The sequence below is a fragment of the Salvelinus alpinus genome, chromosome 22, assembly GCF_045679555.1.
Source record: "Salvelinus alpinus chromosome 22, SLU_Salpinus.1, whole genome shotgun sequence".
In the NCBI taxonomy this organism is placed as follows: Eukaryota; Metazoa; Chordata; class Actinopteri; order Salmoniformes; family Salmonidae; genus Salvelinus; species Salvelinus alpinus.
The window spans coordinates 47,778,353-47,804,969 of NC_092107.1; the positions used below are offsets into that span (position 1 = coordinate 47,778,353).

The following is a 26,617-nucleotide window of genomic DNA, read 5'->3' on the forward strand; positions in this document are numbered from 1 at the left end:
TTATAACCTCTACCTCCCCTGTTCCACAGTAACACTGTTTATAACCTCTACCCCCTCTGTTCCACAGTAACACTGTTTATAACCTCTACCCCCCTCTGTCCCACAGTAACACTGTTTATAACCTCTACCCCCCTCTGTTCCACAGTAACACTGTTTATAACCTCTACCCCCCTCTGTTCCACAGTAACACTGTTTATAACCTCTACCCTCCTCTGTTCCACAGTAACACTGTTTATAACCTCTACCCCCCTCTGTTCCACAGTAACACTGTTTATAACCTCTACCCCCTCTGTTCCACAGTAACACTGTTTATAACCTCTACCCCCCCCCCCCCCTCTGTTCCACAGTAACACTGTTTATAACCTCTACCCCCCTCTGTTCCACAGTAACACTGTTTATAACCTCTACCCCCCTCTGTTCCACAGTAACACTGTTTATAACCTCTACCCCCTCTGTTCCACAGTAACACTGTTTATAACCTCTACCCCCCTCTGTCCCACAGTAACACTGTTTATAACCTCTACCTCCCCTGTTCCACAGTAACACTGTTTATAACCTCTACCCCCTCTGTTCCACAGTAACACTGTTTATAACCTCTACCCCCTCTGTTCCACAGTAACACTGTTTATAACCTCTACCCCCCTCTGTCCCACAGTAACACTGTTTATAACCTCTACCTCCCCTGTTCCACAGTAACACTGTTTATAACCTCTACCCCCCTCTGTTCCACAGTAACACTGTTTATAACCTCTACCCCCTCTGTTCCACAGTAACACTGTTTATAACCTCTACCCCCCTCTGTCCCACAGTAACACTGTTTATAACCTCTACCTCCCCTGTTCCACAGTAACACTGTTTATAACCTCTACCCCCTCTGTTCCACAGTAACACTGTTTATAACCTCTACCCCCCTCTGTTCCACAGTAACACTGTTTATAACCTCTACCCCCCTCTGTTCCACAGTAACACTGTTTATAACCTCTACCCCCCTCTGTTCCACAGTAACACTGTTTATAACCTCTACCCCCCTCTGTTCCACAGTAACACTGTTTATAACCTCTACCTCCCTCTGTTCCACAGTAACACTGTTTATAACCTCTACCCCCCTCTGTTCCACAGTAACACTGTTTATAACCTCTACCCCCTCTGTTCCACAGTAACACTGTTTATAACCTCTACCCCCCTCTGTTCCACAGTAACACTGTTTATAACCTCTACCCCCTCTGTTCCACAGTAACACTGTTTATAACCACTACCTCCTCTGTTCCACAGTAACACTGTTTATAACCTCTACCCCCTCTGTTCCACAGTAACACTGTTTATAACCTCTACCCCCCTCTGTCCCACAGTAACACTGTTTATAACCTCTACCCCCCTCTGTTCCACAGTAACACTGTTTATAACCTCTACCCCCTCTGTTCCACAGTAACACTGTTTATAACCTCTACCCCCCTCTGTCCCACAGTAACACTGTTTATAACCTCTACCCTCCTCTGCTCCACAGTAACACTGTTTATAACCTCTACCTCCTCTGTTCCACAGTAACACTGTTTATAACCTCTACCCCCTCTGTTCCACAGTAACACTGTTTATAACCTCTACCCCCCTCTGTCCCACAGTAACACTGTTTATAACCTCTACCCTCCTCTGTTCCACAGTAACACTGTTTATAACCTCTACCCCCCTCTGTTCCACAGTAACACTGTTTATAACCTCTACCCCCTCTGTTCCACAGTAACACTGTTTATAACCTCTACCCCCCTCTGTCCCACAGTAACACTGTTTATAACCTCTACCCCCCTCTGTTCCACAGTAACACTGTTTATAACCTCTACCCCCCTCTGTCCCACAGTAACACTGTTTATAACCTCTACCCTCCTCTGTTCCACAGTAACACTGTTTATAACCTCTACCTCCTCTGTTCCACAGTAACACTGTTTATAACCTCTACCCCCTCTGTTCCACAGTAACACTGTTTATAACCTCTACCCCCCTCTGTCCCACAGTAACACTGTTTATAACCTCTACCCTCCTCTGTTCCACAGTAACACTGTTTATAACCTCTACCCCCCTCTGTCCCACAGTAACACTGTTTATAACCTCTACCCTCCTCTGTTCCACAGTAACACTGTTTATAACCTCTACCCCCTCTGTTCCACAGTAACACTGTTTATAACCCCTCTGTTCCACAGTAATGGTTATGAGTAGCTTTATGGCACCAGCTAAACCAGACCAGGCTAAACTTCTAGAGGCCTTACACCATTGTTTTTATTGACAACACTGTTATTTTATTGACAACAGTATTTTTATTTTTATTGACAACAGTGAGTGAACACTTACTCCGTAATACCTGGCTGTATTCCCCGACATTAACCCCCCACGCTACTAAACGAATGAGAACAAAAAGTCCTCCAAGAGCTTCTAACGACCCTGCGTGGTTATTTATGATAACGTTGGTAAAATCAGACTAGCTCTCTGCTGCCACCTGGTGTTTAATGTATGACAACAGTTTGTGACAGCCTGATGATGGCTGAACTGGTCAAAGGTGTGTTTCCCATGATACCTGTGTCATGACGTTGGCCTGGGGGTAGGTTTATGACAGTCATAAATACCTCTTCCCCCCTTTTTCCTCTCCCTACTCTACTGATGTGACATTAGAAAACCCCTTGGTTAACATAGGGATTCTGGGAACATCAGAAGTTGGGGGGAACCCGCCCCTGTGAAGAGACATGGGTTATAAACTTTTCAGACACACCCTTCTCCCTCCACTATATAAGCCATTGATGAAAATTTAACTTCCTGTTCCTGAGGATGTGAGGACGACGGTCCGATGTCAGAATGGTTCAGATAATAACTACAGAACAAAGCCAACATCAGCGTGAGCTTTGGTTGCGAATGGTATGAACTTTGAACTCTTATTCACTATAGAAGTGATACCTCCTAGACGTTGAGTTAGCAACAGCAGCTGCAAACGTAAATTAGGACAGACAGAGTATCCCGTCTACTACCCAACGACGTTACTACAACGTATTTAATTTACCAGCAGAGACATTCTTCAAAGGACAAAGGACTCTGTTGGGCAGCACGGCCTTCCATCTATCACCAACCTACCGAAGCGCAGCTCAGAATAAATATTTATTGCATTTTCCTTTTCCAAATGGGCGGTAATTTAGAATGCATAAGATATTGTATTTACAATAGCACAGCTTCGCCCTTTGTTCCTCAGTCTTCCCGCTCTTTCACTCAAACGCAGACCCTTTTTCTTTGTGTAACAAGCTGTCATATCTGTTCCGCCCGCTAGGGACGTTTTCCTTTATGACGTAATTTGTAATCAATGTATGATTTATTCTGTGTATATGTAATTCTGTGTGATTAGTTAGGTATTTAGTAAATAAATAATTAAACCCAATTTTGTTTTGCTGATTCAACTTGTTAGCCTGGGTTCGTGAAGATAACCAAGAATTTACAACTTTCAGATGAGACTGAAATAAGGTGACGATTAATATTGACTGCTATTGATGTAAAATATTACTAGGTCTTTAAGAGTTTATTCGGAAGATAACAGCTCTATAAATATTATTTCGTGGTGCCCCTCCTCTCTAGTTAATTACATTTACATGATTAGATCAATCAGGTAATATTAATTAGGGGGAAAGTAATTTATAGAATAGCATGTCATAACACTTAATCCGGCATAGCCAAAGACACGACACCTGCCTGTTCCACTCTGACCTGTGGTGTTCAGAGGTCACAGGGCTAGGGTCAGATGAGGGGTGAAAGGTCATGTGACTTGTTAAGGATTAGATGTTAGCTGCATGAAGGTCTAGCAGCATTTCTCCATCTCAGTCCCAAAGACACGCTACCCTCCATCTCAGTCCCAAAGACACGCTACCCTCCATCTCAGTCCCAAAGACACGCTACCCTCCAACTCAGTCCCAAAGACACGCTACCCTCCATCTCAGTCCCAAAGACACACTAACCTCCAACTCAGTCCCAAAGACACACTAACCTCCAACTCAGTCCCAAAGACACACTAACCTCCAACTCAGTCCCAAAGACACACTAACCTCCAACTCAGTCCCAAAGACACACTAACCTCCATCTCAGTCCCAAAGACACACTACCCTCCATCTCAGTCCCAAAGACACACTACCCTCCAACTCAGTCCCAAAGACACGCTACCCTCCATCTCAGTCCCAAAGACATGCTACCCTCCAACTCAGTCCCAAGGACACACTACCCTCCATCTCAGTCCCAAAGAAAAACCTAGCAACGTTGCAGTTCTTGACACAAACCGGTGCGCCTGGCACCTACTACCATACCCCGTTCAAAGGCACTTAAATCTTTTGTCTTGCACATTCCGCCCTCTGAATGGCACACGTACACAATCCATGTCTGAATTGTCTCAAGTCTTAAAAATCCTTCTTTAAAGACATCTCCTCCCCTTCATCTAAACTGATTTGAAGTGGATTTAAGGTGACATCAATAAGGGGTCATAGCTTTCACCTGGATTCACCTGATCAGTTTGTGTCATGGAAAGAGCAGGTCTGTCCCAAATGGTATCCTATTTTCAGTATATGTAGTGCACTACTTTTGACTAGAGCTCTATGGGCGCTGTTCAAAAGTAGTGCACTAAATCAGGAATAGTGTGTCATATGAGTGTATCCGGAGAGACACAAAGGCACATTGAATTACATTGAATTGACATTATTGTACAAACCAGGCAGGGTTTTCAGGTGCAGCAGGCGAATAAAAACAACGCTGACAGCTGCATTTTACTAGCATTGAGTTTCACCACCCACTTTAAAGGAAAGAGGTAAAAACATTTCTGTAACACTGGGGCATATTCGTCAAAGTTTTATTTTTATTTATTTTACCTTTATTTAACTAGGCAAGTCAGTTAAGAACAAATTCTTATTTTCAATGACGGCCTAGGAACAGTGTGCAGAACATTAAGGCCTACTTTGTGCTAAAAACATGGTTTTCAATACAGTAGTTCATTGATTCGCCTACTTCAATCTTTTTAACTGTAGTTAAGTGAGAGAACTTCATGAATAGTATTATATAATGTAATTAAAAAAAAAGTAAAACATTAATTTGATACAAATTCATACAACACAAATAATTTTTAAAAATGAAGACATGGAAGGTACAGACTAATGACACTCACATAATACCTTGACAATAATGTATTAATACCACAGTCCATGGTGTCTCTACGCTTTCCCAAAATTACCAGTTTTTCCTGAGAAAGGTAGGAATATTTCCGGTAGGAAGATTCCCGGAATCATAATGGAAGAAGCAAGAAATCCGAAATCCTCCAATAGGGCTTTCAGGAAGACCGGGGAATTTTTGGGAAAGTTACCAAAATGTGCAACCCTAACCCTAACTCGGAAAGTATTCAGACCCCTTCACTTTTTCCACATTTTGTTACGTTACAGCCTTGTTCTAAAATGGAATTAAATAATTTCCCCCCCCCCTCATCAATCTACACAATAGCCCATAATGACATCACAATAGCCCATAATGACATCACAATAGCCCATAATGACATCACAATAGCCCATAATGACAACACGAAAGCAGGTGTTTACCCATTTTTGCAAATGTATTAAAAATAAAATACAGAAATACCTTAAGTATTCAGAGCCTTTGCTATGAGACTCGAAATTGAGCTCAGGTGCATCCTATTTCCATTGATCATCCTTGATGTTTCTACAACTTGATTAGAGTCCACCTATGGTAAATTCAATGGATTGGACATGATTTGGAAAGGCACACACCTGTTTACATAAGGTCCCACAGTTGACAGTACATGTCAGAGCAAAAACCAAGCCATGAGGTCGAAGGAATTGTCCGTAGATCGCCGAGACAGGTGTCGACGCACAGATCTGTTATGCTGGTGAATGAGGACCCAAAAGCGACGTAATAGTAACAGAGTCTTTATTCCAGTATTAAACAAATAATGATTCTCCTGGAATTATCAATGGTCAATCCAAAACAGGAAACTGAAATCCTCTCGTCAATAGAGAGGAACGACTGGAGACGCGACCACAGACTGCAGGTCGCTTCAGGAAGGCACTGGCCGTAGCTGACATAGACACCTGCTCACACGCAGCATCTGAAGAAGGCAAAGAACACGACAGGGCGGAACAAGGACACAGGAACAGCAAACATCAAACAAGAATCCGACCAGGCAGAAGCGGAAAACAGAGGGAGAAATAGGGACTCTAATCAGAGGGCAAAATAGGGGACAGGTGTGAAAGAGTAAATGAGGTCGTTAGGAGAATGAGAAACAGCTGGGAGCAGGAACGGAACGATAGAGAGAGAGAGCGGGAGAGGGAGAGAGGCAGGAGGAGAGAGAGAGAGAGAAAGAGGGAAAGAACCTAATAAGACCAGCAGAGGGAAGCACAGGGACAAGACATGATCAAAGACAAAACATGACAGTACCCCCCCACTCACCGAGCGCCTCCTGGCGCACTCGAGGAGGAACCCTGGCGGCAACGAAGGAAATCATCAATCAACGAACGGTCCAGCACGTCCCGAGATGGAACCCAACTCCTCTCCTCAGGACCGTAACCCTCCCAATCCACTAAGTACTGGTGACCACGTCCCCGAGAACGCATGTCCATGATCCTTCGTACCTTGTAAATAGGAGCGCCCTCGACAAGGACGGGGGGGGGGGAGGGAAGACGAACGGGGGCGCGAAGAAAAGGCTTGACACAAGAGACATGGAAGACAGGGTGGACGCGACGAAGATGTCGCGGAAGAAGCAGTCGCACAGCGACAGGATTGACGACCTGAGAGACACGGAACGGACCAATGAACCGCGGAGTCAACTTGCGAGAAGCTGTCGTAAGGGGAAGGTTACGAGTGGAAAGCCACACTCTCTGACCGCGACAATACCTAGGACTCTTAATCCTACGTTTATTGGCGGCTCTCACAGTCTGCGCCCTGTAACGGCAAAGTGCAGACCTGACCCTCCTCCAGGTGCGCTCACAACGTTGGACAAAAGCCTGAGCGGAGGGAACGCTGGACTCGGCGAGCTGGGACGAGAACAGAGGAGGCTGGTAACCAAGACTACTCTGAAACGGAGATAGCCCGGTAGCAGACGAAGGAAGCGAGTTGTGAGCGTACTCAGCCCAGGGGAGCTGTTCTGCCCAAGACGCAGGGTTTCGAAACGAAAGGCTGCGTAATATGCGACCAATCGACTGATTGGCCCTTTCTGCTTGACCGTTAGACTGGGGATGAAACCCGGAAGAGAGACTGACGGAAGCACCAATCAAACGACAGAACTCCCTCCAAAACTGTGACGTGAATTGCGGACCTCTGTCTGAAACGGCGTCTAACGGGAGGCCATGAATTCTGAACACATTCTCAATGATGATTTGTGCCGTCTCCTTAGCGGAAGGAAGCTTAGCGAGGGGAATGAAATGTGCCGCCTTAGAGAACCTATCGATAACCGTAAGAATCACAGTCTTCCCCGCAGACGAAGGCAGACCGGTAATAAAGTCTAAGGCGATGTGAGACCATGGTCGAGAAGGAATGGGAAGCGGTCTGAGACGACCGGCAGGAGGAGAGTTACCTGACTTAGTCTGCGCGCAGTCCGAACAAGCAGCCACGAAACGGCGCGTGTCCCGCTCCTGAGTAGGCCACCAAAACCGCTGGCGAATAGAAGCAAGCGTACCCCGAACGCCGGGGTGGCCAGCTAACTTGGCAGAATGAGCCCACTGAAGAACAGCCAGACGAGTAGAGACAGGAACGAACAGAAGGTTACTAGGACAAGCGCGCGGCGACGCAGTGTGAGTGAGTGCTTGCTTTACCTGTCTCTCAATTCCCCAGACAGTCAACCCGACAACACGCCCTTCAGGGAGAATCCCCTCGGGGTCGGTAGAAGCCACAGGAGAACTAAAGAGACGGGATAAGGCATCAGGCTTGGTGTTCTTATTTCCCGGGCGATAGGAAATCACGAACTCGAAACGAGCGAAAAACAACGCCCAACGAGCTTGACGTGCATTAAGTCGTTTGGCAGAACGGATGTACTCAAGGTTCTTATGGTCAGTCCAAACGACAAAAGGGACGGTCGCCCCCTCCAACCACTGTCGCCATTCGCCTATGGCTAAGCGGATGGCGAGCAGTTCGCGGTTACCCACATCATAGTTGCGTTCCGATGGCGACAGGCGATGAGAAAAGTAAGCGCAAGGATGGACCTTATCGTCAGACTGGAAGCGCTGGGACAGAATGGCTCCCACGCCCACCTCTGAAGCGTCAACCTCGACAATGAATTGTTTAGTGACGTCAGGAGTAACAAGGATAGGGGCGGATGTAAAACGCTTCTTGAGGAGATCAAAAGCTCCCTGGGCGGAACCGGACCACTTAAAGCAAGTCTTGACAGAAGTCAGAGCTGTGAGAGGAGCAGCCACTTGACCGAAATTACGAATGAAACGCCGATAGAAATTAGCGAAACCGAGAAAGCGCTGTAACTCGACACGTGACTTAGGAACGGGCCAATCGCTGACAGCCTGGACCTTAGCGGGATCCATCTGAATGCCTTCAGCGGAAATAACAGAACCGAGAAATGTGACAGAGGAGACATGAAAGGCGCACTTCTCAGCCTTCACGTAGAGACAATTCTCCAAAAGGCGCTGGAGTACACGTCGAACGTGCTGAACATGAATCTCGAGTGACGGTGAAAAAATCAGGATATCGTCAAGGTAAACGAAAACAAAGATGTTCAGCATGTCTCTCAGTACATCATTAACTAATGCCTGAAAGACAGCTGGAGCATTAGCGAGACCGAACGGCAGAACCCGGTATTCAAAATGCCCTAACGGAGTGTTAAACGCCGTTTTCCACTCGTCCCCCTCTCTGATGCGTACGAGATGGTAAGCGTTACGAAGGTCCAACTTAGTAAAGAACCTGGCTCCCTGCAGAATCTCGAAGGCTGACGACATAAGGGGAAGCGGATAACGATTCTTAACCGTTATGTCATTCAGCCCTCGATAATCCACGCAGGGGCGCAGAGTACCGTCCTTCTTCTTAACAAAGAAAAACCCCGCTCCGGCGGGAGAGGAAGAAGGCACCACGGTACCGGCGTCGAGAGAAACAGACAGATAATCCTCGAGAGCCTTACGTTCGGGAGCCGACAGAGAGTATAGTCTACCCCGAGGGGGAGTGGTCCCCGGAAGGAGATCAATACAACAATCATACGACCGGTGAGGAGGAAGAGAGTTGGCTCTGGACCGACTGAAGACCGTGCGTAGATCATGATATTCCTCCGGCACTCCTGTCAAATCACCAGGTTCCTCCTGAGTAGAGGGGACAGAAGAAACAGGAGGGATAGCAGACATTAAACACTTCACATGACAAGAAACGTTCCAGGATAGGATAGAATTACTAGACCAATTAATAGAAGGATTATGACATACTAGCCAGGGATGACCCAAAACAACAGGTGTAAAAGGTGAACGAAAAATCAAAAAGGAAATGGTCTCACTGTGGTTACCAGATACTGTGAGGGTTAAAGGTAGTGTCTCACATCTGATACTGGGGAGAGGACTACCATCTAAGGCGAACATGGGCGTGGGCTTCCCTAACTGTCTGAGAGGAATGTCATGTTTCCGAGCCCATGCTTCGTCCATAAAACAACCCTCAGCCCCAGAGTCTATCAAGGCACTGCAGGAAGCAGCCGAACCGGTCCAGCGTAGATGGACCGACAAGGTAGTACAGGATCTTGATGGAGAGACCTGAGTAGTAGCGCTCACCAGTAGCCCTCCGCTTACTGATGAGCTCTGGCCCTTTACTGGACATGACATGACAAAATGTCCAGCAGAACCGCAATAGAGGCAAAGGCGGTTGGTGATTCTCCGTTCCCTCTCCTTAGTCGAGATGCGAATACCTCCCAGCTGCATGGGCTCAGTCTCTGAGCCGATGGGAGGAGATGGTTGAGATGCGGAGAGGGGAAACACCGTTAACGCGAGCTCTCCTCCACGAGCTCGGTGACGAAGATCTACCCGTCGTTCTATGCGGATGGCGAGTGCAATCAAAGAGTCCACGCTGGAAGGAACCTCCCGGGAGAGAATCTCATCCTTAACCTCAGCGTGGAGTCCCTCCAGAAAACGAGCGAGCAACGCCGGCTCGTTCCAGTCACTGGATGCAGCAAGAGTGCGAAACTCTATAGAGTAATCCGTTATGGATCGATCACCTTGACATAGGGAAGCCAGGGCCCTGGAAGCCTCCTTCCCAAAAACTGAACGATCAAAAACCCGTATCATCTCCTCCTTAAAGTTCTGATAAACGTTAGAACTCTCAGCCCTTGCCTCCCAGATAGCTGTGCCCCACTCCCGAGCCCGACCAGTAAGGAGTGATATGACGTAAGCGATCCGAGCTCTCTCTCCTGAGTATGTGTTGGGCTGGAGAGAGAACACAATATCACACTGGGTGAGAAAGGAGCGACACTCAGTGGGCTGCCCAGAGTAACATGGTGGGTTATTAACCCTAGGCTCCGGAGACTCGGAAGACCAGGAAGTAGCTGGTGGCACGAGACGAAGACTCTGAAACTGTCCTGAGAGATCGGAGACATGAGCGGCCAGGGTCTCAACGGCATGACGAGCAGCAGACAATTCCTGCTCGTGTCTGCCGAGCATTGCTCCCTGGATCTCGACGGCAGTGTTGCGAGAATCCGTAGTCGCTGGGTCCATTCTTGGTCGGATTCTTCTGTTATGCTGGTGAATGAGGACCCAAAAGCGACGTAATAGTAACAGAGTCTTTATTCCAGTATTAAACAAATAATGATTCTCCTGGAATTATCAATGGTCAATCCAAAACAGGAAACTGAAATCCTCTCGTCAATAGAGAGGAACGACTGGAGACGCGACCACAGACTGCAGGTCGCTTCAGGAAGGCACTGGCCGTAGCTGACATAGACACCTGCTCACACGCAGCATCTGAAGAAGGCAAAGAACACGACAGGGCGGAACAAGGACACAGGAACAGCAAACATCAAACAAGAATCCGACCAGGCAGAAGCGGAAAACAGAGGGAGAAATAGGGACTCTAATCAGAGGGCAAAATAGGGGACAGGTGTGAAAGAGTAAATGAGGTCGTTAGGAGAATGAGAAACAGCTGGGAGCAGGAACGGAACGATAGAGAGAGAGAGCGGGAGAGGGAGAGAGGCAGGAGGAGAGAGAGAGAGAGAAAGAGGGAAAGAACCTAATAAGACCAGCAGAGGGAAGCACAGGGACAAGACATGATCAAAGACAAAACATGACAAGATCTGGGGAAGGTACCAAAACATTTCTGCAGCATTGAAGGTCCCCAAGAACACAGTGGCCTCCATTGTTCTTAAATGGAAGAAGTTTGGAACTACCAAGACTCTTCCTAGAGCTGGCCGCGCGGCCAAACTGAGCAATCGGGGAGAAGGGACTTGGTCAGGGAGGTGACCAAGAACACGATGGTCACAGTTCACTCTGACAGCACTCCACCAATCAGGCCTTTACGGTAGAGTGGCCACATGGAAGCCACTCCTCATTAAAAGGAACATGACAGCCCGCTTGGAGTTTGCTAAAAGGCACCTAAAGGACTTTCAGACCATGAGAAACTAGATTGTCTGAGGAAACCAACATTGAACTCTTTAGCCTGAATTTAGCCTGAATTCCAAGCGTCACAGGAGGAAACCTGGCACAATACTTACAGTGAAGCATGGTGGTGGCGGCATCATGCTGTGGGGATGTTTTTCAGCAGCAGGGACTGGGAAACTAGTCAGGATCGAGAAAAATATGAATGGAGAGCAAAGTACAGAGAGATCCTTGATGAAAACCTGCTCCAGAGTGAAGGTTCACCTTCCAACAGGACAACGACTCTAAGCATACAGCCAAGACAACGCAGGAGTGGCTTCAGTACAAGTCTCTGAATGTCCTTGAGTGGCCCAGCCAACATCCGGACTTGAACCCAATCGAACATCTCTGGAGAGACCTGAAAATAGCTGTGCTGCAACGCTTCCCATCCAACCTGATAGAGCTTGAGAGGATCTGCAGAGAAGAATTGGAGAAACTCCCCAAATACAGGTGTGCCAAGCTTGTAGCATCATACCCAAGAAGACTCAGGGCTGTAATCGCTGCCAAAGCTGCTTCAACAAAGTACTGAGTAAAGGATCTGAATACTTGTGTAAATATGATATTTCAGATGATTTTTTATACATTTGTAAACAATTCTAAAAACCAGTTTTTGCTTTGTCATTATGGGGTATTATGTGTAGATTGATGAGAGAAAATGTAATACATTTTAGAATAAGGCTGTAACGTAACATAATGTGGAAAAAGTGAAGGAGTCTGAAACATTCTGAATGCACTGTATGTCTGCTGTACAGACAGACACACACAACAATTTCAGGAGGGTGATGGAGAGAGGAAAGAGAGGAAAGAGAGGGGAGAGAGGGTAGAGAGAGGAAAGAGAGGAAAGAGAGAGGAAAGAGAGGAAAGAGAGAAGAGAGGGGAGAGAGGGGAGAGATTTAGGAGCGAACAGAGAGAAGGAGAGAGGAGAGAAATAGGAGAGAACAGAGAAAAGGAGAGAGGGGAGAGAGGAGAGAGATATAGGAGAGAACAGAGAGAAGGAGAGAGGGAAGAGAGGAGAGATACAGGAGAGAACAGAGAGAAGGAGAGAGGGGAGAGAGGGGAGAGAGGGGAGATATAGGAGAGAACAGATAGAAGGAGAGAGAGGACAGAGGGGAGAGATATAGGAGCGAACAGAGAGGAGGAGAGAGGGAAGAGAGGAGATATATAGGAGAGAACAGAGAGAAGGAGAGAGAGGAGAGAGATATAGGAGCGAACAGAGAGAAGGAGAGAGGGGAGAGAGGAGAGAGATATAGGAGAGAACAGAGAGGGGAGAGAGGAGAGAGGATAGAGATATAGGAGAGAACAGAGAGAAGGAGAGAGAGGAGAGAGGAGAGGTAGGATGCAACAATAATCACATCATGACTTGACATTAATGTATTAATACCACAGTCTATGGTGTCTCTACTCTTTCCCAAAATTACCAGGTTTTCCTGAGAAAGGTAGGAAGATTCCAGGAATCATAAGGGAAGAAGCAGGAAATCCGAAATCCTCCAATAGGGATATCTGGAACACCGGGGGATTTTGGGGAAGATACCAAAATGTGCAACCCTAACTTCCCTGTGTCTATCCACCAATCACAAACAGGTGCAGCTGACACCAGCCGCTAGTATTAGAACCACAGTCAGGGCGACCAGGAGTCCCAGAGCCACAATGGACGCCGCTACGGCCCAGATGTAGGTGCCCTTGGAGAAGTCGACCAGTGGGGTCCTCATGGCCAGCCTGACCCTGCGAACCTTCTGGTGGTTCTGGGGTGGGTACCGCACCATGTTGATCTCCTCCATGCCCAGGGACTTGACCAGACACGCCCGATGATGGCTGAACTGGTCAAAGGTGTGCTTCCCATGATACCTTCCTGTTCCACTCTGACCTGTGGAGTGGGGTTAGAGATGTTAGATGTTATGATGTTCAAGTTTCCCAGAAATCCCTGTTGGAAGATTCCTGGAATCAGGAAAGACTAAATAGGAAATCCAGAATCCTCCAACCAGGATTTCGGGCAAACCTGGGACATTTGGGAAAGTTGCTGGAATTTTTCAACCATAGTCCAAATTCAAGGATTCCCTATGTTGGCTACTGTATACTGCTTTCCACTCCAGTAAACCTATTCTATTATTTAGGATATATGTGAAAGCAGTCAGGTGGTTCTCTGATTCAGAGGGGTTGGGTTAAATGCGGAAGACACATTTCGGTTGAATGCATTCAGTTGTACAACTGACTAGGTATCCCCCTTTCTAAAAAAGATAGATCTAACTTTTCAGTTCTTTGGCAATCTTTAAACAAACAAAGATAAACCATACATTGGCTGTTAGTTTAAAATGAAATTATAGATTAAAACGGAAGATCAGAAAAACACATCTAGCAAAGCAAACAGCAGCCCGCCATCGGCAAAATCAGTGGCTCGTCGTCATTACAGAGGATCGGTGATGGCAAGCTGACACCACTAACAGCAGTCAGGGGTTCGCACTACCAGGGTTGTGAGTTTAGTTACAGTGTCAGACACACAAAGACATTAGACATTATTCTAAAGCCAGGGTAACCAGACACAGGCACTGGGACATGTCTTTCGTTGAATGTACGTCGGCCAATACAGCTTAAGACCGGCTAGCGCCAGATTTGCCACAGTCTCCAACAGGTGCAGTTCAAGCCACCAGCAATTAGCAGAATGGCAGTCAAGGTGACCAAGAGACCGAAAGCAAACACTGTGGCTGCCACGGCCCAGATGTAGGTTTTCCTAGAGAAGTCGACCAGTGGGGTCCTCATGGCCAGCCTGACCCTGCGAGCCTTCTGGTGGTTCTGGGGTGGATACCGCACCACGTTGATCTCCTCCATGCCCAGGGACTTGACCAGACACGCCCGATGATGGCTGAACTGGTCAAAGGTGTGCTTCCCATGATACCTTCCTGTTCCACTCTGACCTGTGGGGTTCAGAGGTCACAGGGCTAGGGTCAGATGAGGGGTCAAAGGGTCATGTGACTTGTTAAGGATTAGGTGTTAGCTGCATGACGGTCTAGCAGCATTTCTCCATGTCAGTCCCAAAGACAGGCTACCCTTCATCTCAGTCCCAAAGACACACTACCCTCCAACTCAGTCCCAAAGACACGCTACCCTCCAACTCAGTCCCAAAGACACACTACCCTCCAACTCAACCCCAAAGACATGCTACCCTCCAACTCAGTCCCAAAGACACACTACCCTCCATCTCAGCCCCAAAGACAGGCTACCCTCCAACTCAGTCCCAAAGACACACTACCCTCCAACTCAGTCCCAAAGACACGCTACCCTCCATCTCAGTCCCAAAGACATGCTACCCTCCAACTCAGTCCCAAAGACACGCTACCCTCCATCTCAGCCCCAAAGACATGCTACCCTCCAGCTCAGTCCCAAGGACGTGTTATCCTCCAGCTCAGTCCCAAGGACGCGCTACCTTCCAACACTGTCCCAAGGTCACGCTACCTTCCAACACTGTCCCAAGGACACACTACCTTCCAACACTGTCCCAAGGACACGCTACCTTCCAACACTGTCCCAAGGACACACTACCTTCCAACACTGTCCCAAGGACACGCTACCTTCCAACACTATCCCAAAGACACGCTACCTTCCAACACTGTCCCAAGGACACGCTACCCTTCAACTCAGCCCCTGGTATCTATCAGAAACTTGTTCACTAAGGATAACTGATTTTATCTATATGGATTATCTCTGTGGTAACTTGTCCCCTAAAGAGGACTCTATATGTATGATCTCTGTGGTAACTTGTCCCCTAAAGAGGACTCTATATGTATTATCTCTATGGTAACTTGTCCCCTAAAGAGGACTCTATATGTATTATCTCTATGGTAACTTGTCCCGTAAAGAGGACTCTATATGTATTATCTCTATGGTAACTTGTCCCCTAAAGAGGACTCTATATGTATTATCTCTGTGGTAACTTGTCCCCTAAAGAGGACTCTATATGTATTATCTCTATGGTAACTTGTCCCGTAAAGAGGACTCTATATGTATTATCTCTATGGTAACTTGTCCCGTAAAGAGGACTCTATATGTATTATCTCTATGGTAACTTGTCCACTAAAGAGGACTCTATATGTATGATCTCTGTGGTAACTTGTCCCCTAAAGAGGACTATATATATATGATCTCTGTGGTAACTTGTCCCCTAAAGAGGATCTCTATATGTATTATCTCTGTGGTAACTTGTCCCCTAAAGAGGACTCTATATGTATTATCTCTGTGGTAACTTGTCCCCTAAAGAGGACTCTATATGTATTATCTCTGTGGTAACTTGTCCCCTAAAGAGGACTCTATATGTATTATCTCTATGGTAACTTGTCCCCTAAAGAGGACTCTATATGTATTATCTCTGTGGTAACTTGTCCCCTAAAGAGGACTATATATATATGATCTCTGTGGTAACTTGTCCCCTAAAGAGGACTCTATATGTATGATCTCTGTGGTAACTTGTCCCCTAAAGAGGACTCTATATGTATGATCTCTGTGGTAACTTGTCCCCTAAAGAGGACTCTATATGTATGATCTCCATGGTAACTTGTCCCCTAAAGAGGACTCTATATGGATTATCTCTATGGTAACTTGTCCCCTAAAGATGACTCTATATGTATTATCTCTGTGGTAACTTGTCCCCTAAAAAGGACTCTATATATGATCTTTGTGGTAACTTGTCCCCTAAAGAGGACTCTGAAGCTATCTATATGCATGATCTCTGTGGAGATCGGGCCTGGGAGTGTTTAGGTTACTGTAAACTTGGTATGGTTTGATTGGTCAATGGTGGTTGGTTTGGAGTTGAGAAGATTCCACCTTCAGATGTTACACATGTAATGAAATGCATTGGTTCTCTCTCTTAACCTGTATCCAGTTCATGGTAACCTTTCGGTTACTAGTCCAACGCTCTAACCACTAGGCTACCCTGCCGTCCCGATGTGTAATGAAATGCTTTTGGTTCTCTCTCTTAACCTGTATCCAGTTCATGGTAACCTTTCGGTTACTAGTCCAACGCTCTAACCACTAGGCTACCCTGCCGTCCCGATGTGTAATGAAATGCTTTTGGTTCTCTCTCTTAACCTGTATCCAGTTCATGGTAACCTTTCGGTTACTAGTCCAACGCTCTAACCACTAGGCTACCCTGCCGTCCCGATGTGTAATGAAATGCTTTTGGTTCTCTCTCTTAACCTGTATCCAGTTCATGGTAACCTTTCGGTTACTAGTCCAACGCTCTAACCACTAGGCTACCCTGCCGTCCCGATGTGTAATGAAATGCTTTTGGTTCTCTCTCTTAACCTGTATCCAGTTCATGGAGGAAGCTTGTATGATCAATTCTCCTTTCCTAGACTTCTAGGCTTCTGGTCTAGTAAGCATCGCTTTGTTCATGCTTTGCCCTATAAGTTAATCTCCATATGGTTGGAATAATGCTTGTTAATGTTTGTAACTCAAGCTTTGGTTCTCTCTCTTAACCTGTATCCAGTTCCTGCTTTGTCCTATAAGTTAACTTGAGGATCCATATGGTTGGAATAATGCTTGTTAATGTTTGTAACTTAAGCTTCATGCTTTGTCCTATAAGTTAACTTGAGGATCCATATGGTTGGAATAATGCTTGTTAATGTTTGTAACTTAAGCTTCATGCCTGGTATGTTTATCCATTCATTGTTCCAATGTTAATTAAACATCTGCCTTTGATATAGACAATTCTCAGACCCAATTCTTGCTTAGTCAACGTCAGCTCATTGTCTAACGAGTTGCTTGTATATTTTAATTGTCTTTATAGAGTCATATAAACATTTTAAAATAGGTTAATTACTTAGTCTTTATTACGAGTTTTATGTGACGTATATCTAATATACTGTATATACACATATTACTGCTCACTACTGTCAGAGGGTGGATTTAGACACAGTCTATCTGTCTGCTGCAGGCAAGCCACCATTGGACTGTCGTAGGCATGACTACTTTAGTGGCAAGGTGTGGTTGGGCCGGCAGTGGCATGCCATCATATCAGCTGCAGTCAGTTAACCAGAATCGTCCCAATACCGGCTAGCGTGCCAACCAACACTATATTCACCAGAGGTCCGGCTAGGCCGTATCCTAAAGGCTAGGCTAGGCCGTATCCTAAAGGCTAGGCTAGGCCGTATCCTAAAGGCTAGGCTAGGCCGTATCCTAAAGGCTAGGCTAGGCCGTATCCTAAAGGCTAGGCTAGGCCGTATCCTAAAGGCTAGGCTAGGCCGTATCCTAAAGGTTCGGCTAGGCCGTATCCTAAAGGCTAGGCTAGGCCGTATCCTAAAGGCTAGGCTAGGCCGTTTCCTAAAGGCTAGGCTAGGCCGTATCTTAAAGGCTAGGCTAGGCCGTATCCTAAAGGCTAGGCTAGGCCGTATCCTAAAGGCTAGGCTAGGCCGTATCCTAAAGGCTAGGCCGTATCCTAAAGGCTAGGCTAGGCCGTATCCTAAAGGCTAGGCTAGGCCGTATCCTAAAGGCTAGGCCGTATCCTAAAGGCTAGGCTAGGCCGTATCCTAAAGGCTAGGCCGTATCCTAAAGGCTAGGCTAGGCCGTATCCTAAAGGCTAGGCTAGGCCGTATCCTAAAGCCTAACAGTTTTATAAGACAGTTTCCTTACCTACACCCCCAAAGGGCAGAGAGCTGAGGGTGTAGTGCATAATGACGTCATTGACGGTCACCCCTCCACTGGTCGTCTCAGCCAGCATTCGCTTTATCACCTTATTGACAGAGACAGAAAGAGGGAGGTCTTTTGTCAGCCCATCATATGTAAATACATACTGTACGTACCCAAAATAAGGACAATTGTTGTTGCCACAGTAACAGTAGACCTCCTTACAGTATATAAACTACATTTCAACAGGAGCTCAACTAAAAGTGACCCATGCCCAATTTCAAAATGAACACCTAAATCATATGCCCAAATTGTGGAGATTTGAGTGGATTTGGCAGGTGTAATCTCCACCTTGTCCTCCATTTTGGATTTCAGCCCTACTCCATAGGTTGCTCACTAGCTCCCTCCAGACCTTACCTTCTTGTTGGAGGAGAAGACGTAGAGCGCCAGGGGCTTCTCTCTCTCGTTGATGAAGTGGATGGCGTCATCTATGTCGCTGACGGTCACTATGGGCAACAGGGGGCCGAAGATCTCCTCCTGCATCAGCCTAGCCTGTGGGGGCACGTCCTTCACCACCGTGGGGGCTGAGGGGTCAGGGGTCAACATTTTTGACAGACCAAGTGTTTCAGAAAGAATCCCAGCTGGAGGATTCTCAATTAGTAAATTCTTAGTTAGAGCATTCCCAGTTAGAGCAATCCCAGTTAGAGCAATCCCAGTTTGAGGATTCCCAGTTAGAGCAATCCCAGTTAGAGCAATCCCAGTTTGAGGATTCCCAGTTAGAGGATTCCCAGTTAGAGCAATCCCAGTTAGAGCAATCCCAGTTAGAGCAATCCCAGTTAGAGCAATCCCAGTTAGAGCAATCCCAGTTGAGAGATTCCTGGAATCAAGAGAGCCGAAGCAGGGAGGGAATCCTCCAACAGAGCCACACTTGGTCCCATGCAACGGCAGGGTTGTGGGTTTGATTCTCACGGGGGACCAGTACAAATTAAATTGGATGCACTCACTACTCTGGACAAGAGCATCTGCTAAATGACTCAAATGTTTAAAAAAATGTTTTTAAATGTAATTCTCTAATTGTGATTTCTGAAAAACCTTGGAACTTTGGGAAAGGTTCTGGGAATGTTGCAACCCAAGGGGAAATACAGTAATATTATTAAAACCCAAGGGGAAATACAGTAATATTATTAAAACTCAAGGGGAAATACAATAATATTATTAAAACCCAAGGGGAAATACAGTAATATTATTAAAACCCAAGGGGAAATACAGTAATATTATTAAACCCCAAGGGGAAATACAGTAATATTATTCAAACCCAAGGGGAAATACAGTAATATTATTCAAATCCAAGGGGAAATACAGTAATATTATTCAAACCCAAGGGGAAAAACAGTAATATTATTAAAACCCAAGGGGAAATACAGTAATATTATTAAAACCCAAGTCTGCCAACTACTAACTAATGTGTCACCAAATATCTGTGAGCCCAATGAGACTGCCTACCAATATAGCGTTGTGACGCGTCACTCTGCCCCCCTACTGTTGCCGTGTAGCCCTCCAGTAGAGTCATCACGCGGTTGAAGTGGCGCTGGTTGATGATGCGGCCGTAGTCAGGGGACGATTTGGGGTCCGGCCCATAAAACTCCTAGGATTAAGGAAAACAACGTATAGATTAGATGCTGGCTGAGAGTAAGGGGTTGCTACCTACAGTCAATCAGAGTTGGGGTCAATTCTGGAAGTGAATTGAAATTAAATTCATAAATTGGGAAAATTCTCATAGAAAACTATGGACTTTCGCCCCTGAGTGTTTTATTTTAGGAATCTAATCATTTCATTTCACTTCCTGAATTGACTGAATTGAAAATCTGAATTGATACCATACTGTGTACATTAATACACAATGTAATAGAGTAGTAATCCATTGGCAGAGCTATCGTAGCATCCTTGCTAACTAGCTACAGTAGAGATAGACAGGACGTAAGAGACCAGTAGTGTCTGTCGGATGCCCTCCACCACTCTGTTCTGGATGCTGGGTTCACACAGGATGTAGTCTGGGGCGATGCATGTCTGACCGCAGTTCACAAACTTCCCCCAAGTGATACGCCTGTGGTGGATGAACAAAACCAACATGAAGAGCAAAAATAAAACAATAAATAAACCACAGACATCAAATCAATATGCATCTTTCACATACATATTTCATCTTTCACATACACCATTTTTCAGATTCAAGCATTCTGATGATTTGTAAAAGGAGCTAAGCATGCTGTTATCTCATTACATATAACGACCCATATAACGAACCTTTAGGATTAAAAAATGATGTATTTCCTGCTTAGTCCCTTATAACTCCGGGAATCTCTCGAAAGGGATTTCTGGGGAATTTTGGGAACGTTTTTACAATTTTGCAACCCTTAAATCCTGCTCCTCACATCTTTCTCAACTTTCTACATCACCAACTGCCAAAACATTAGCCACAATGCTAAGCTAATACACGTTAGCTGAAACTGCTTTGCTATGGAAAGATGCTAAATAGTACAAAACTCCCTATCAAAGATGCTAACTAGTACAAAACTCCCTATCAAAGATGCTAACTAGTACAAAACTCCCTATCAAAGATGCTAACTAGTACAAAACTCCCTATCAAAGATGCTAACTAGTACAAAACTCCCTATCAAAGATGCTAACTAGTACAAAACTCCCTATCAAAGATGCTAACAAGTACAAAACTCCCTATCAAAGATGCTAACTAGTACAAAACTCCCTATCAAAGATGCTAACAAGTACAAAACTCCCTATCAAAGATGCTAACTAGTACAAAACTCCCTATCAAAGATGCTAACTAGTACAAAACTCCCTATCAAAGATGCTAACTAGTACAAAACTCCCTATCAAAGATGCTAACTAGTACAAAACTCCCTATCAAAGATGCTAACTAGTACAAAACTCCCTATCAAAGATGCTAACTAGTACAAAACTCCCTATCAAAGATGCTAACTAGTACAAAACTCCCTATCAAAGATGCTAACTTGTACAAAACTCCCTATCAAAGATGCTAACTAGTACAAAACTCCCTATCAAAGATGCTAACTAGTACAAAACTCCCTATCAAAGATGCTAACTAGTACAAAACTCCCTATCAAAGATGCTAACTAGTACAAAACTCCCTATCAAATATGCTAACTAGTACAAAACTCCCTATCAAAGATGCTAACTAGTACAAAACTCCCTATCAAAGATGCTAACTAGTACAAAACTCCCTATCAAAAATGCTAACTAGCACAAAATTCCCTATCAAAGATGCTAACTGCTAAAGCTAGCTCACTATGTCATCTCTCGCTGATAGCAACAGGTGGTGGGGCTGTTACCTTGACCAACAATATGGCTGCTATATTACTGACGACATGTATTACAGAACACATGTATTACAGACCACAGGTATTACAGACCAAAGGTAATTACTATGAACTGCATTGGGGGTTACTGACCGGCATGCAACTCTGAGGTCGACGTCCTTATCGATGTAACAGGGGCTCTTCCCCCCCAGCTCCAGGGTCACGGGGGTGAGGTGTCGGGCTGCGGCCTCCATCACCAGTTTACCCACAGTGCAGTTCCCTGTGTAGAAGACGTGGTCGAAACGCTGACGCAGCAACTCCTGGGTCTCTGACACGCCCCCACACACTACAGGGTACAGCTCCTTGAAAGACCCCAACATTTATTAACAGGACAGTTCATCCCAGAACCAAAGCTGCTTAGATGCATGCTAAGATGCTTGCAAATTAAGCGTGCTGTGTACTATCCCTTTAAGCATGCTGTAAACTATCCCTTTAAACACGCTGTGAACCTCCCTTTAAACACGCTGTGAATTATCTCTTTAAACACGCTGTGAACTATCCCTTAAAACATGCTGTGAATTATCCTTTTAAGCGTGCTGTGAACTATCCCTTTAAACACGCTGTGAACTATCCCTTTAAGCATGCTGTCTACTATCCCTTTAAACACGCTGTGAACTATCCCTTTAAACACGCCGTGAACTATCCCTTTAAACAATCTTTGAACTATCCCTTTAAGCGTACTGTGACCTATTCCTTTAAGCGTGCTGTGAACTATCCCTTTAAACATCCTGTGTACTATCCCGTTACAACGTGTATAGGACACTAACTCAAGACAGCAGGATGTAGCCAGTATGTATGTATGACATCACAGCAATAGAGGACTTGTCTATACTACATCACTATACTAAAGGTGCTGCTGTAATATTGGAGCTAAATCGCTGACTATTGGCTCACAGTCACAGGACTAAAACAGTTCAGCTCAGATTGCTCTCAAAAACTGAGTGTACAAAACATTAAGAACACCTTCCTAATATTGAGTTGCTTTCACCTGGTCAGTCTATGTCATGGAAAGAACAGGTGTTCCTAATGTTTTATACACTCAGTATATATAGGGTAGTGTCCCAAATGGCACCCTATTACCTATATAGTACACTACTTTTGACCAGGGCCCATAGGGTTCTTGTCTAAAGTAGTGCACTATATAGGGAATAGGGTGCCATACAGTATTCTCATACAGCAGACAAGGGGGAATAGAATAGGGACCTGGTCCAGGTATCGTGGGAGCAGAGCTTTGAGGAGACTAGCAGAGTATTCACTCAGCTCAGACGGCTTCACCACAGCTGCATTGCCTGGGGAGGGAGGGAGGGAGGGAGGGAGGGAGGGAGGGAGGGAGGGAGGGAGGGAGGGAGGGAGGGAGGGAGGGAGGGAGGGAGGGAGGGAGGGAGGGAGAATGAACAGTGTGTGAATGGGATGACATCACTAACAGTGTGTGTGTGTGAATGGGATAACATCACTAACAGTGTGTGTGTGTGAATGGGATGACATCACTCAGTGGTAGCAGAATGCCAGACATCTAGGGAGATGGATAATGCTGTGTGTCCGTGTCAGTGAGGGATGGAGAGACAACTACAGTGAAAAGTAGGAGTGGAGGGGGAAGCTGAAGATTACACAGCTAAGGAGGAATAGGAATGGAGGGGTGGGTGGGGGGGGGTCGTTGGGGCGTACCTGCAGCGATAGCCCCGACCAGGGGCTGCAGGGTTAGGGCCCAGGGGTAGTTCCAGGCCCCGATAATGAGGACCACTCCCAGGGGCTCCGGCTGGATGTACGCCTTCAAGTACATTACATTACATTACAGTACAGTACATTACATTAAACTTTATTCATCCCTTTTGAGTTCCAAGTGGAACCCTTTTGAGTTCCAAGTAGAACCCTTTTGAGTTCCAAGTAGAACCCTTTTGAGTTCCAAGTGGAAGCCTTTTGAGTTCCAAGTGGAAACCTTTTGAGTTCCAAGTAGAACCCTTTTGAGTTCCAAGTAGAACCCTTTTGAGTTCCAAGTAGAACCCTCTGTTGAAAGGGTTATTCAAAGGGGACAGCGGCAGAACCATTTTAGGTTCTAGATATAACTTTGTTTCTAACAGTGTAGCTCAGTGTAAATGGACTGATGTAGTGCAATGATAAGTCTTCCATACCGTACCTGGTCTGAGATGGTGAGGAGGTTCCTCTCTACAGGCCGAGGAGCAGCCCACTGGGCCAGCTTCGACACAGCCAGGCTGATCTCATTCTCCAGGCCGATCAGCTCAAACAGCGGGGTGTCGTACTGGCTCTGTGGAACGCAAGGTGAGGTTTACTGATGTGAGACACGGCTATTTCCACAGTAAACTTACTGAAAGTCTTTGCAAAATTATCTAAATGTATAAGTCTGTGTATTTGTACAGTTATTCCCAACACTTTAAACTTTCAAAAGCTGCTGAGGAAGACATAATTCATAGTTCAGAGGCGTGATAGTTTGTGATATACTTACAAGGCTCATTTAATTGGCTCTTATCGAAGGTGTCACAGTTGGCCTCAGACTATCACAGCTCCATGTAACGAACTACTGTATGTTTGAAGCTTTTACCCTGTTGATGTCCTGTTTGAGGGCGGTGGCGATCTCTCCCTGTCTGTCTGTGATCATCCTCTGGAGGGACTTGAGCTGGTGAACTCTGAACTCCAGGGGTCGCGACCGCCCAGCGAGGAAAGCCTCTCTGGCCCTCTGCACCGCCTGCTTCTCCATGGTAACCGGTCACCAGCACACACCTGAACAGTAAACACACAGCCACTTTAAGTACACACAAAGTACACCAGGTTCAGATAGACACAGGTACATGTCACTAGAATACACCTGTAAAGTACAGCAGACAGACACAGGTACTTGTCACTAGAATACACCTGTAAAGTACAGCAGACAGACACAGGTACATGTCACTAGAATATCAAATCAAATCAAATCAAGTTTATTTTATATAGCCCTTCGTACATCAGCTAATATCTCAAAGTGCTGTACAGAAACCCAGCCTAAAACCCCAAACAGCAAGCAATGCAGGTGTAGAAGCACGGTGGCTAAGAAAAACTCCCTAGAAAGGCCACCTGTAAAGTACAGCAGACAGACACAGGTACAATAGGCACGGAATAACTCAAATATGCATGCCCATCCTTATACTTATATCATACATGGCTATATACTGTATTTAACTACATTTCTTATGAAAGATAATTGTTTTGAATAGTTACAGTACATTGGTTTATCATAGATATGCCTATGAATACTCACGTGAAGAAAGTGCAGAGAATTATCCCAAACCATCAAATAAATGTCCATTGCTTTTGTGGTCTGCTTAAAATGAACAAACATGAGGTAGGTCTACTGTATTTTTCTTGAAGAGTATATTATCTAATCAACTTTGAGCTGATGTGCAGCGGGATTCAACAGAGGACGAGTACGAAAGTACAAAGCACGGTCTACAATAGAAGAGTAACTACAGGGTCGACAGTACTTTGAAAGTACTATTCAGTTGTTTGTTTTCTCTACCATCAATCAAAATGTGGAATATAAAATTTGACTTAGTTTACAATATGTTGGTTGTCAAATATGTTGAAATAAGCATGAACTGGTAAATTACGATGCTTTCACCCGTACAATAAGTACTGAACAGTATTTTGTCTGTTGAATAAGCTTAACTACATCATCAAATACATAAAATAAAAATAAAACAACGTTTCCAATACTCACACATGAATAAAAGAAGCACGCAGGATTATTGTCTGTTGTCAATAAATTCCATCCATGAATCGGAAAAATGAATGACAAAAAATACACTTCTGAAAAGTTAAATCCTGCGGGACAGTGTTTAAAAAACCGATATCAGATACTTTACTATTCTGCGCAAACTTCTTGCATAAAATAAAAAGGCAGTCACCACGTGAAAAAAACGCGCTGCTATCGATGTCTCATTACCAAGGAGGTGAACTACATTATGCCACAGTACGGTACCTTCTGTTCTTCCCAGGTTCTGCCTCACTGACGTAACCGTGAGATTCACGTTAATTTATTGCTCGAGGCGACGGGTGGTATCGGTTTAGCAGCAGACCGTAGCCTACTCAAATTAGCCGTTTTTTGCATGTTTGCAATTATTTGTCTTTATGGAAAACGAGCTAAAAATGACCTAGAATTTTATTAATGAAGTTAATTAAATATGTTTAAAATATACATGTATGTTTTTTTTAATGTCTCCTAGATTTACGACAGACAAAACCTTGTTTCTTATCATGTATTTTTTGACAGTCCTTCTTGCCGTTATGAATGTGTTATTCAGTCCTTCTTGCCATTATGAATGTGTTATTCAGTCCTTCTTGCCATTATGAATGTGTTATTCAGTCCTTCTTGCCATTATGAATGTGTTATTCAGTCCTTCTTGCCATTATGAATGTGTTATTCAGTCCTTCTTGCCATTATGAATGTGTTATTCAGTCCTTCTTGCCATTATGAATGTGTAATTCAGTCCTTCTTGCCATTATGAATGTGTTATTCAGTCCTTCTTGCCGTTATGAATGTGTTATTCAGTCCTTCTTGCCATTATGAATGTGTTATTCAGTCCTTCTTGCCATTATGAATGTGTTATTCAGTCCTTCTTGCAGTTATGAATATGTTATTCGGTCCTTCTTGCCATTATGAATGTGTTATTCAGTCCTTCTTGCCATTATGAATGTGTTATTCAGTACTTCTTGCCATTATGAATGTGTTATTCAGTCCTTCTTGCCATTATGAATGTGTTATTCAGTCCTTCTTGCCGTTATGAATGTGTTATTCAGTCCTTCTTGCCGTTATGAATGTGTTATTCAGTCCTTCTTGCCATTATGAATGTGTTATTCAGTCCTTCTTGCCATTATGAATGTGCTATTCAGTCCATCTTGCCATTATGAATGTGTTATTCAGTCCTTCTTGCAGTTATGAATATGTTATTCGGTCCTTCTTGCCATTATGAATGTGTTATTCAGTCCTTCTTGCCATTATGAATG

General features: G+C 45.0%; 1 protein-coding gene across 3 annotated transcripts; it reads right to left on the reverse strand.

Annotated features, from left to right (window-relative positions):
- Positions 1 to 10,751: 10,751 nt before the first annotated feature.
- LOC139549570 (aldehyde dehydrogenase, dimeric NADP-preferring-like) lies at positions 10,752 to 25,680 on the reverse strand. 3 transcript variants are annotated; one of them, XM_071360207.1, is made up of 11 exons: positions 25,332 to 25,680; positions 24,180 to 24,358; positions 23,757 to 23,885; positions 23,288 to 23,390; positions 22,826 to 22,911; positions 21,716 to 21,924; positions 20,214 to 20,331; positions 19,731 to 19,872; positions 18,645 to 18,811; positions 18,234 to 18,333; positions 10,752 to 13,479 (listed from the first exon to the last, which is right to left on the reverse strand). In XM_071360207.1, the coding sequence occupies exons 2-11, from the start codon at positions 24,333 to 24,335 to the stop codon at positions 13,187 to 13,189; spliced, it is 1,503 nt and encodes a 500-aa protein (XP_071216308.1). In that variant the 5' UTR covers positions 24,336 to 24,358; positions 25,332 to 25,680; the 3' UTR covers positions 10,752 to 13,186. The 3 variants fall into 3 exon arrangements, with proteins under 3 accessions (XP_071216308.1, XP_071216306.1, XP_071216307.1); XM_071360205.1 differs by having other exon boundaries at positions 13,361 to 14,524; positions 25,332 to 25,676; XM_071360206.1 differs by lacking the exon at positions 25,332 to 25,680 and having other exon boundaries at positions 13,361 to 14,524; positions 24,084 to 24,221.
- Between the last annotated feature and the right edge of the window lie 937 nt (positions 25,681 to 26,617).